The 13,278-nt window shown below is 38.7% G+C and overlaps 1 protein-coding gene across 7 annotated transcripts in view; it reads left to right on the top strand.

Annotated features, from left to right (window-relative positions):
• LOC139463930 (myosin-IIIb-like) overlaps positions 1-13,278 on the top strand; it is a 139,162-nt gene that overhangs the window by 23,095 nt on the left and 102,789 nt on the right. For all 7 annotated transcript variants that reach the window (XM_071245372.1, XM_071245380.1, XM_071245377.1 and 4 more), the window contains exon 2: positions 606-735. In XM_071245372.1, the coding sequence (XP_071101473.1) occupies positions 699-735 (37 nt within the window). In that variant the 5' untranslated portion in view covers positions 606-698. The remainder of the gene's footprint in view (positions 1-605; positions 736-13,278) is intronic.

Raw genomic sequence — 13,278 nt, 5'->3', positions numbered from 1 at the left:
GTAAAATGACCTTGAACACAACATTATGCTTCATTTCAGCTCCTTTTCAAAAGAATGGGTGTGCAGCTTTCTTGGTGCATTTATAAAAAAGAATGTAAAACATGCCAGATGTATGCAGATATTAAGTTGGGAAACAATTTGCACTTCTCAGCCCAAACTCTATAAAATGTATTTTAGTTGAAGACATGTCACCAAGTGATCCAGTTGTATGTCTTCATTTTATTAATGGGTGGTGGGATAGCCATGTTGTTGAAGCATTTGCTCATCACGCCAAAGGCCCGTGTTCAATTCCTCTCCTGAAGCCCATTTCTGATACTCCCAGCCATGACATTGCTGGAATATTGCAAGAAGCATTGTAAAACCATCCTCAATCACTTGATATATTAACATGATTAGTGTGCTTCAAAAGGAGGAGGGGATAAACACCTCTGCACCTTCGCTGTGGATCGTGGTGTGGTTGCTGTGCTGCAAATATATACAAATAATATCATACATGCACATCACAGTGCACTAGCAAATGGCCAACATGTGAAAGAATAATACCATTCTGAAGGTAGAACTATGTTTTAGAATTCGATAAATTATTTAATGATTTCTGTTTTCAGGAATGTGCCATGTGCCCTACAAGAAAATGATTTGTCGGTGTGCTGCGTTGCCATTATGATGCTGTCCAGGTAGACCAGACGAGGCATTGCAGGATGCCAGCAGGGTACCAGATGCCCCAGGCTTGGACTGGTAAGTCAGACTACAGCAGATAATTCCTAGACATTATAGACTCTCATAGATAGACAGATATTAGTGAGGAAATTGTATATTGTTCTAGTTCCTGACTCAACCTTTTTCTTTGACCTGTACTCAGCCCATTTCTTAAAAAAGTCATAAAAAATATAATAGCCTATACTGCCTGTAACTTTGAAAACCAAGAACCACAATTATTAAATCAATTCTCAGACAAATCTTATTAACATGTTTCCAAGTCCAAAATGCCCAAAGAGAGGTTGTTGTTGTAAATTCCAATCACAATCCTATATGGCAACAGATTTCTGTAAACTCAACATGTCCCACAAATTCTCCATTTCAATAAATCCTGAAATCCCTGCGACTGGTAGCCAGGGGAGCATGTGTTAAATCTAGACTTCAGTATGAACGTGGCTGCTTTACGGCCCAGTGATCTATAAAGGGTGTGTTAAGAGGGGCCTGTGATTCCAAGGGGATCACTTTCAAGGGAGGGCAAGGCCTTACTTCCTGAGTTCAGATTTACCGATGTTGGCGCCAGTGGTTTTTCATATGACTTGGTCAACTGTAAAGTCGTAACTGTTGCGCCATTACTGCGTCCCCACTCACTGGGAATTTGATGGCTTTGAACGAATGGCTAAGATGTCACAGAATGGACTCAAGGTCTGGATTTCATTGAGTAAATGTAACATTGGTACGGAGGCTCATTGTGATGACTGGTGATTTGTTGATAAACTCTATGGAGTAATGTGTTTGATGTGGTTAATATCGTCTCTGTCTCAATACCCTTGTGAGGATTTCAGAACAGAGTAGTGACAAAATTCCCCGTGCTTGTTTTGAGGGCCGACTGTTGAAGATCAGTTGTTGCAATGTGTGTACCCTGGCAGCATGTATTGTTGCTCATGCTGTCAACCACTAGCCTAGATTTGGTTCTTTACAGACAGCAGTGCTGTTTGTAGAGTAAGTGCGGATTGTTGCTCATGCTGTCAACCACTAGCTTCGATTCGGTTCTTTACAGACTGCAGTGTTGTTTCTAGAGTTAGTGTGTATTGTTGCTCATGCTGTCAACCACTAGCTTAGATTTGGTTCTTTACAGACTGCAGTGTTGTTTCTAGAGTTAGTGTGTATTGTTGCTCATGCTGTCAACCACTAGCTTAGATTTGGTTCTTTACAGACTGCAGTGTTGTTTCTAGAGTAAGTGTGTATTGTTGCTCATGCTGTCAACCACTAGCTTAGATTTGGTTCTTTACAGACTGCAGTGTTGTTTCTAGAATTAGTGTGTATTGTTGCTCATGCTGTCAACCACTAGCTTAGATTTGGTTCTTTACAGACTGCAGTGTTGTTCCTAGAGTTAGTGTGTATTGTTGCTCATGCTGTCAACCACTAGCTTAGATTTGGTTCTTTACAGACTGCAGTGTTGTTTCTAGAGTAAGTGTGCATTATTGCTCATGCTGTCAACCACTAGCTTAGATTTGGTTCTTTACAGACTGCAGTGTTGTTTCTAGAGTTAGTGTGTATTGTTGCTCATGCTGTCAACCACTAGCTTAGATTTGGTTCTTTACAGACTGCAGTGTTGTTTCTAGAGTAAGTGTGTATTGTTGCTCATGCTGTCAACCACTAGCTTAGATTTGGTTCTTTACAGACTGCAGTGTTGTTTCTAGAGTAAGTGTGTATTGTTGCTCATGCTGTCAACCACTAGCTTAGATTTGGTTCTTTACAGACTGCAGTGCTGTTTCTAGAGTAAGTGTGTATTGTTGCTCATGCTGTCAACCACTAGCTTAGATTTGGTTCTTTACAGACTGCAGTGCTGTTTCTAGAGTAAGTGTGTATTGTTGCTCATGATGTTAACCACAATCATATTCCTCCCAAACCCAACTGTAGAAAACAACATTGATATCCTCTGTTAGCTCTGCTCCCCTGTGGAGACTCTGGATGAGCTGTTGCTAGAGATAGTGCGTATGTATTTATGCCACTTTTACCAATATTTCAGCAAAATCTTAATTTCCAACACCCTATTCTAATCATATTCCTCCCAAACCCAACTGTAGAAAACAACATTGATATCCTCTGTTAGCTCTGCTCCCCTGTGGAGACTCTGGATGAGCTGTTGCTAGAGATAGTGCGTATGTATTTATGCCACTTTTACCAATATTTCAGCAAAATCTTAATTTCCAACACCCTATTCTAATCATATTCCTCCCAAACCCAACTGTAGAAAACAACATTGATATCCTCTGTTAGCTCTGTTCCCCTGTGGAGACTCTGGATGAGAGTAAGACACCACCAAATGGATCAGGTTGTCAGGATCGGTGCCTTGATAGCGTGTCCTCATACCCTGATGGATTGTCTGGTCCAGACTCCATTATTTACAGGCTGCCATCATATAGCTTGAGTATTGCTGAGTGTGGTGTTAAACAACAAACAAACAATACTATTAGCAGCAAGAGAATGTTTTTGTATTGTGTGTAATAATTCATTTCATATGCTGTATAGAGAAGACACCATATAGCTGGAATATTGCTGAGTGTGACATCAAACAATTAATGAACAAATGTTGGCTCTATTGTATTGGGAACAATAAGCTTGTTGTTCAGAGTCTTTATGCTGTGATAATAAGTGTACCGAATACTTATAAACCTATTCATTGGGATCGCTATTAAGTAAGAGACTTCTTTCTTATAGGCATTAAAACCTATTGTGAGGTTTTACTTTCCAGTCGGGTTAAATCTCATAAACAGGGACGTTGTAATGTCCCTGGGATTTTATAGGATATTCAAGTCATATTTGCTATAATATCCCAGGGATTTTAAATAATGTCCTGGGTATTTTATTAATGTAACTTCCGTTCAGATTGTAACATGTAATGAAATGTAAAATCAAATGACAAATGTTTTCTTTATATTCCCGAGGATTGAACTGGCAACCTTCATATCTGTAGCCCAGTGAGTGTACCACCAGGCTACAGAGGGGTTGATAAGTCACACTGGTTTTTAGAATGTCCTTTTCAAGATCCGTACGCCAGCAACAGATATTTTACGCGCATTTCCTAAGGTTCATGGAAAGTATGTTCGAAACATAAAAATGTTTCTAAATGTTGTTTTTAGTTTCTTTTTTCTTTTTATAAGTATGGAAAAACACTTTCCCTCGGTTTTGGTAGACAGAGCATGTCGGAAAAAAACGCGGGGGCTTCGCCCCCTTGGTTTTTCCCTCTCCACAGGGCATGCTCTGTCTACCAAAACCTTGTGAGGGTGTTTTCTCCAATACATAATAACTCTGACATACTGTATTACTTTTATAAGACGACTCCCCTGTACACGCCTTCAAAATCAACCCAAAATCCTACACTCCGTGTATAAGGCGACCTGGAATGAAGCACATCACAAGTGCGCACACAAACCTTATACATGCAATAAAAATATGTTTATCTTGCATTGTTTTTTCTACGATGATTGGTTGCGTGTGAAACTCCAGCACACGTCGCCATTTTGTGTTTACACTGTACGACACCAAATTGGTGCCCGTAAAATAGAATTTATTTATGAAGTAATAACTTATAAGAGACAATGGTGAGTAATTTAATCGCCAATTAACTATGTTGTAACTAACTAGGCTTATGTTTGCTTCACATTCAGCATGTTTATTCCACAATCACTTGTACACGCTGTCTCCAACAGTTGTTAATACAACTGTAAAATGGGCGAGAATTGATTTCAGCTTCACCGGTTATCACATGTTAGGTCACATGTGCAATATGCAAATGCTTACCGGTACTTCCGGCTCTCTACTCACGGATGTTGATTGTTTTACCGTGTCAGGTGGTTTGACAATCTGCATCGAGGCGAGGGTCATTTCAACTTTATTTGCAGAAATTATTAAACTTTATTCAAGGAAAAGAGATACAAATCATGTTTATGTATGGAAATAGTTATTGGAATAGTTATTTAGGAGGAAATGCGAAGTTTTTTTGTCAAATGCTGGGCTGGCTATCGGACGCCGGTTGACATCGCCAGTGGAAAAAAATGTGAGATCTTCGACTCCGTGTATAAGACGACCCCACTTCTTAGCCCCCTCATTTTAGGTACGAAAAACTCGCCTTATACACAGCGATATACGGTACTGCCCAATCTTACCTATTCCACATCTATAGCCTTAATACAATCAAACGACCACCTCCGTGGTCTAGTGGTAGAGCGTCCGCCCGGAGAGAGGAAGGTCCGGGGTTCGATCCCCGACCGTGTCATATCAAAAGACGTTAAAAGATGGTACTTGTTGTTACCCTGTCTGGCGCTCGGCATGAAGGGTTAAAGCAAGGACTGGTCGGCTCGGAGTCAGTTTACTGTGTCTAAGTGGGGTATTCATGTTAAACTGCGGCATGGTATCTCAGTGAGCTATCACTATAAATCGGCATTAGTCTGGTCTAGTACAAGCAGCCACACACACACACACGTGCATGCACGTCGCTGTATAAGTGCAATAATCTTGGATGCGACGTTAAACCCAATTTCACCTCACTTAATACAATCATACAATATTTATCATTGACTCTGTTATTATCAGGAGATGAATGACAGCATCATGCTTCATTTACATAATGTAATATTGGCAGCACCTTCGCATTGAAAAATTCAAATACCACATTAAAAGGGAATTTACAAACTTTTGACTGAAAAATCTGATTACCAGAATCTGGTTCTTAAATATATTACACAACTTTTGATAGGGACATTTTGGTTATTTCTTTACATACAGAAATATCCATATCAAATGATGAGTATTATATGTAATCCGAAAAGACTTTTGGTGATCAAATTTTGTTTGCGATGTTACATGATGCTACAATCTTTATCACAGTCGTGGACATCAAGAATGAACCTAATTCTAGCATTGTTACAGTGAGGGGAATAGAACCTGAGTATTTGACCTGGCAAGCTTACACTTTACCCGCAAGGCTACCCTGACTTCTAATGTACAGTGCTTTGAACAAAACAAATAATGTAATGTTCATTGATAATTTTGATATGATTGTTGTTTATAAATAAGTTTGAAGACGCTGGTTAACACTGAGCATCACTTGACATTTTGCTGCATCCGCATCTCAACCCCAGCTTCCGACCTCATCATCACGGTGAGGTCCTCAGCTGGCACAGCATGCCGAACCAGATCTTTGTTGGATCATCTAGACAGCAACCCATTAACGTTTGTTCAATACTTGATTTGATTGTAGGTCACTTTGATCTCCTTAAGTGATATGATACTGACATTAAGAGTAAATTGACTTGTTTGCAGCCATTTTGAAAACGCTTCTTTAATAAAAATGTTTGGTTTGTCCTGTAGACCAGAGACATTCCATCCAAATCCCTAACCTGGTTCATAGAGAAACTGATGTCATGCTAGCCCTAGTCTCAGGAATCGTATCATGTAGACTATTTAATGTTCCATGTATTTCATGTCTTGTAATATTGGTGCACCTTCCTTACTCGTGTAGTTTTGTAAACAGCTTGGGTTTTTGTTATTTGGGCCTGACACTGTGCTTCTTTACCTGATTTTTTCAAAAACATTTTTCTTCAAAGGCTGTCATTGTTTGAAAGTAGGCATTTGCTGCACAACCTTTTGATCGCATTTTTGTAAAGCTTTTATTTCAAAGGATGTTTTTAGGAAAATAATCTGAAATGAATGTTTTTATATTTTTAGTGTTTCCTCCTGTCTCTTGTTCGCGGAAATCTGTAAAACATGTGAACATGACATTAACTTGCAGACTTCAAAAAGATGCTACACAAATTGATATGGAAATTGGGGGAAATGGTTTTTCATCAACTAAAGATGAATCTTGAGCAGATGGTGTGCTACATGTAAGTTAATATCTAGGATTCTTGGTTTGTGATTGAACAAGTACAGTTATTCCCTAGTACAAATATCAGATGGGTCACTAAAGTTCTTTGTTGTGGTTGCATGCCATCCATTGTTGGGCCAGTGTGAAAGTGTTGACTGGCTGGCATACCTACTATTGGGTATTATCCACTTCAATCCTAGACAGTCGTCAGTTGTGCTGATGTGCTTGGAGGGTTTTCATAAAGACTGACATAGCAGCAACATTGAAAATATTAATTTGATGTTGACCACAATGCCTCATAATGACATGTACTGTATTTCCTATGTATGGTGTTCACTTTAAATCTATATATTAAAAGCAGCAACTAATATGCTGCATCAAGTTTTAGAATATTATATTCATGGTACAATAATAAGTTAAATTATTGTTATTATTATTGTTGTTGCTGTTATTATTTTTATTATATAAATTTATATACCACAGGTATCCAGGAACTAGTATCTGCCCGAAGAGAGTTTTATTTGTTCCCTGACCAGTGGACCTGTTTGCATTCCAGTTATCATTCTCAACTCCTTTGGGAGGATACAACCCAAGTTGCCTACAGGCGCTAGAGGGTTTCTACATCCCCCACACATATTGGGTGCCCACTATCTGCTGGCTGATCATGGGATGGGTGGGGACCCTGCCATTGTAAAGAATATAAAACATATATAAAAACAAAATTAAACCAGTAGGTGAATTGTTTCATGAATTGTTTGCACCCATCCAGCAAGTTTTATTTTAAGTGCCCCCTTCCCCCCTAAAAAGTCAAGCTTGTATCAAGCTTGAGATGGTGTGAGTATTTGCTGCCAGCTGCTGGCTTGTGTAGTCCAGATTTGTGTATTCACGGCTGCCGTGATGTAGCTGTTAAATGGATGTCAACAAACATGCATCCAAGTCTTGATGCATCAGGGCGGGTCTGAGCTAAACTCCTTCAACTCAGTTGAAGTGGCTAGAGATCTCACTGAATTACTGTTCCAAGTGAAACGAAACCAGACTCACTGATCACTCCTTTCAGTCTTTATCATTATGACTAATAATCACTCACTCACTCACTCAACCACTCACTCAACTACTCAGTCACTCAACTACTCAGTCACTCAGTCACTCACTCAACCACTCATCCACTCACTCAACTACTCAGTCACTCAGTCACTCAACTACTCAGTCACTCAGTCAGTCAGTCACTCACTCACTCAACTACTCACTCAGTCACTCACACAGTCACTCAGTCACTCAGTCACTCACTCACTCACTCACTCACTCACTTACTCACTCACTCACTCTTTAGTGACATGACTCAGCTGCTGAAGCTAAGTCTTGTTGTAACTTCAACAGTAATCCTACTGAATCAGTGCCACCTCTGGGATTAGCTAGATATTCTCACCCAATCTGCTGTTAATGTGGTATAATCCCTGGCCATACAGAGGACTCAATGTCATCATGTCCTCGTTATCGAGTCCAGAACCCTGAAATATATGTTGCGAGAATTGATTCGAAGAATACTCAATATTTACAGTGCAATCAATCCTTATGAAAGTGACATTGCCAATGTATCGAAGTGCGAGCATTTGTTTGACAGAATCAATAGAAAATGATCGCCGTTGGTTATTGACAGTTACGTTGATGGTTGGCCATTTATATGGGTTGTTTAATAACAGACATCACCATGAGTTAATTAGCAGTGGTGATAATTGAGAAAGGTGATATGTCTATCAATATCAGCCTTTCTTTCGTGCCCATACATTAAGTCTGATCTTTCAAAGAAAGGTTTATGATGACCTTAATTACAGAAAAGTAGGATTTCGTGATGGCACTAAGAGGATAAGCACTGCGCTCGCTAATGGCTCGTCCTCAGAGACTGCACTGAATATACTGGGACAGGTATGAAAGCTTGGAACGTTTTGGGTCTATTGTAAAATGAATAGAGTGTGTTGTAAGCTGATAGAAAAACATTGTTTAAATGGGATTTGAAGCATGGATTCATTTTTGCTTTTCACTGTGTAGGTCTCTTTTCTAAATTTTCTAAGATTGTATGCAAATTTGTAAAATGTGCCATTTGACTCAACTTTTGTGTTTTAAAATGTCGATAAACATTATGTGTATGTAGACTGTTTTAGACTGATTTATGTGTTAATGAGTTTTGATGCCTGGAAATTATAAAATTTGAAACCTCTTCCTAATGTCATCAGTTCCAAATGAAATTTTTCCAGGCATTCAAATACAGGAGAACATGGATAAAACAAACTACAAGGGACCGGAGAAATCAGTTCGTTATTTATCAGTTTATGTTGTTCCTTACATATGGTTTCACTTGGATTTCATGATATTCATTTAATAACATTAAATTCACACACACACACACACACACACACACACACACACACACACACACACACACACACACACACACACACACACACACACACACACACACACACACACACACACATTAGAACATGATTATAACGAACTACACACACACACACACACACACACACACATATATTAGAACATGGATATAACGAATTACAAGTGGGCAATCAGTTCGTTATTTACGTTGTTCACATTGTTCTGTTATGTAATAAATAACATCAATTTGAGGGCACAACTTCAATACATAACATTGTTCTATTATGTAATAAATAGCATCAATTTGAGGGCACAACTTCAATACATAACATTGTTCTATTATGTAATAAATAACATGAATTTGAGGGCATAACTTCAATACATAACATTGTTCTGTTATGTAATAAATTACATCAATTTGAAGGCATAACTTCAATACATAACATTGTTCTGTTATGTAATAAATTACATCAATTTTAGGGCACATCTTCAATATATAACATTGTTTTGTTATGTAATAAATTACATCAATTTGAGGGCATAACTTCAATACATAACATTGTTTTGTTATGTAATAAATTACATCAATTTAAGGGCACAACTTCAATACATAGCATTGTTCTGTTATGTCATAAATAACATCAATTTGAGGGCACAACTTGATATTGTTGATGAGTATAAGTTAAATTTCTCACTCAAACCAATTTTTAATAATACAGTTGAACACTGTTGTGTCGAACTTTGATGTGTTGAACTTACGATTGTCTCGAAGTAAAATCATGGTCCCTGCATATTCCTCTTTATTCATTTTTGGTTGTGTCGTACCTCGGATAACTTGAGTGAGTGAGTGAGTATGGTTTAACGCCGCTTTTAGCAATATTCCAGCAACATCACGGCGGGGGGACACCAGAAATGGGCTTCACACATTTTACCCATATCGGGAAATGAACCCGGGTCTTCGGCGTGACGAGCGAACGCTTTAACCACTAGGCTATCCGACCGCCCCTCGGATAACTTGAAGTATATATTGAGGTCCCTTCAACTACGACACAACAGTGTTCGTCTGTACTTGAATCTGATTGGTGGATCTAGGTAGTGTGACCTCTCTTCAGTGTCAAAATGAATCCTTTAACTGACGAATCAAAATATTGGTTTCATTCCATCATCTGGGTTTGCAAAGATATCATTCATGATTAGAACAAATGTGCATTTTTATGATATCAGGAATAAACGTAATAAAATGTTAGACACATGTGATTACAATGCTTCAAGGCAATGCTATAACTTCATTTGTGATAATTTTGATAGAGAATCAGATTCATAGTTTTCGGAAATAGCCTTTACAGCAAACTCCGAGTATCATGTACTGGTATACGACCTGATTTTCTTATCTTATAACACCTTTGCTATCTTGTGATGTCATTTACAAAGCGGAGTAAGCACCATGCTAGATTCATCTTCTGCCAAAGACATAATTGTCTTTGACGTCCAGTCACAATATATGGGGAACGTCATTAATTGTTGCGTGTTTCCAGAATCACATTACAAACATGATGATTAGTATTTTACCTTTTTAACTTGTGAAATACATTCATTACACATGAATTCTATATTTGGCAGAATAAGTTGTGTTTTCGTCTTCACCAATGACGAAAATCTACTTTTGTGATAGTGTTTTCCTTTCAACTGAATGTATTCATCAACCCAGGTAAAGAGCGACCTGATAATGCATTTATCAGATCAGATGTCTCATTTCCTCTCTCATTTGCTTTTGTCGGAGATCATTACTTTTATGGATGTGACATTGTCTCGGCCAGTATTATTCTTGTGTTTCTCATGAAATTAAGATCATTGGAATGATGGATCTAGAAACTTTGATTTTTAAAGAGGAATAGTTTAATGAAAGTATTATTGTGAGAAAGAGTAATAGAATGAATTAATGTTTGAAAAAGTAATTTTAAACTTTTTCTCTTCTTCAACTTGCAGAGTTGATAAATGATTAGGCCCAGAAGTATCCAAATATGAATGAAAAAGGCTGATTTTTCGAATTTCAATAGAAAGTTATATGATGAGCAAGTCGGTGACCAAAGTGGATTTCCTGTGTTTCTACTGTCTGTATCGACATCACTAAGTAATCAGTTAAAATCAAGTTAAAAGATTTGCACATGCTGAAATAATTAGAGACATACAAAACTCTAAAACGAGCTTTCACTCGCCATTCCTATGAAAACATCTAATATATTGATTTTAAGGTTTCCTCATCACTGAATGATTCCATATGTTTACTTGTGACATGTGTCCCCATGTGTTTTCAGGTGAACAATTGACTTGCCTTTGCATGTGTTTGTGCTGGATGTCACAGGTAGGCCAGGATGTGCTCACTTATACACGAACACCTGGTATCATGACTGTTTGATAGTGATTCATAAACACATGCTCATGGTATAGTAAAAAATATGCAAAGGGTTTTTTGTCACTTTTATTTAATTTCTGGGGTTATGATGCCACGCAGCAAAATAATATATAACGTTTGTCAACGTTGACTTAAGGTTCAGAGATTTTAACTTTAACCTTTTGGCCAAAGGCTCTGCAATTTTTCATTAAAGAAAAAGAGAGCAAAAAAGAGCAAAAGTTTAAAGTTAAAAATTCCTTTTGCCAGTTATCAGATACGTTTACATGAATATATACAATCTAGACTTTGTTCATTTCAGCATGACTGTAGTCTAGTGGTAGAGAGTCCGCCTGGAGAGCGGAAGGTCCGGGGTTAATTCCCAAGCTGAGTCATACCAAAAGACATTAAAAGATGGTACTTGTTGTTACCCTGTCTGGTGCTCGGCATTGAGGGGCTAAAACAAAGAATGGTCAATTATAGTAAACTGTGTCTGAGTAGGGTATTCATGTTAAACTCCGGCATGGTATCTCAGTGGCCTAGCACTATAAATTGGCATCAGTCCGGACTTGTACAAGCAGCCACACACACACACTCACGTGCATGCATGTTGCACGTTTAAATAAAATAAAAATTTTATCATTGGCAAGTCTTGACCCAAGCTGATTTTCTAAGCATATGGTAAACAGGGTTGCACAGTGGAATGCTGATATCACACTGTATGCATGGTCCACTCTGCATGTAAATGACAGATGAGCTGGAAGCTGATGTAGTGCTATTGATCAAGGTGTGCCTCTTGTTTGGTGCATGCTTGTATAGATGTAGTGCACATTTCCATGTAAGGTCTCTAATCAATGACCGATTGCATCAGTTACGGCTGACATTTACCGTCTCGTCATGACATCATGACATCATGTCATCATTTGTTCTTTTGTTTGTTGTTTTAACGCTGCACTCAGCATTATTCCAGCTCTATGATGGCGGTCTGTAAATAATTGAGTCTGGACCAGACAGTTCAGAGATTGACGTCATGAGCATCAATCTACACAATTTGGATACGTGACATGCATCAACCAAGTCAGCGAGTCTGACCACTGCTGGAGACCAGTTCTAACCTACATCTTCTTTGCGTGGCTTGTGCTTTGATGTCTCGTTGAAAGACTGCTGATGCAGCGTGAAGCAGTATTTCCTCACTCACTCATGTTGATGTGACCTCATCAAGAGAATCTGCTGTTTCAGTTTTTTCTTAGCCTTTGATGATCTTTCTTTTTGACATCCTTTTAAAAAATTTGGATCAGTTTTATTGGAAGGGTTGTGGGGATGGGATATTGAGGCCATGTCTCTTCATTATTCATTACATGCCTTACCCCCTAGGGATCCGAGCTAGAATAGGCCTTCAGCAACCCATGCTAGCTGTAAAGGGGGAGGGGCAGTCGGGTAGTCTAGTGGTTAAAGCGTTTCGGATGTCACGCTGAAGACCCGGGTTCGAATCCTGACATGGGTACAATGTGTGAAGCCCATTTCTGGTGTCCCCCGCTGTGATATTGCTGGAATATTGCTAAAAGCGGCGTAAAACCAAACTCACTCGCTCACTGTAAAAGGTGACTATCCTTGTCATAAGAGGCGACTAAGGGGATCGGGTAGTCAGTTCTATCCTGATATATATGTGGAGCAAACAAACCTAGAAACATAATCAGGATGAGTCTTTGTGAGACTGCGCCACATCCTAATGCAACTTGAGATTTTCTTTGTTTGTTGTTTAACACTCAGCAATGACGACAGTCATCAAATAATAGAGTCTGGATCAGACAATCCAGTAACTGACATCATGAGCATCGATTGACGCAATTGGGATACGATTTTGCCTCTTAGTCCCCTCTTATGACAAGCGTGGGTTGCTGAAGACCAATTGTAATCCAGAGAGATCATTCAG

The sequence above is a fragment of the Haliotis cracherodii genome, unplaced genomic scaffold (assembly GCF_022045235.1).
Source record: "Haliotis cracherodii isolate W230 unplaced genomic scaffold, xgHalCrac1.p SCAF_16, whole genome shotgun sequence".
Taxonomy (NCBI): domain Eukaryota; kingdom Metazoa; phylum Mollusca; class Gastropoda; order Lepetellida; family Haliotidae; genus Haliotis; species Haliotis cracherodii.
This window is presented reverse-complemented; position numbering and strand designations above follow the sequence as displayed.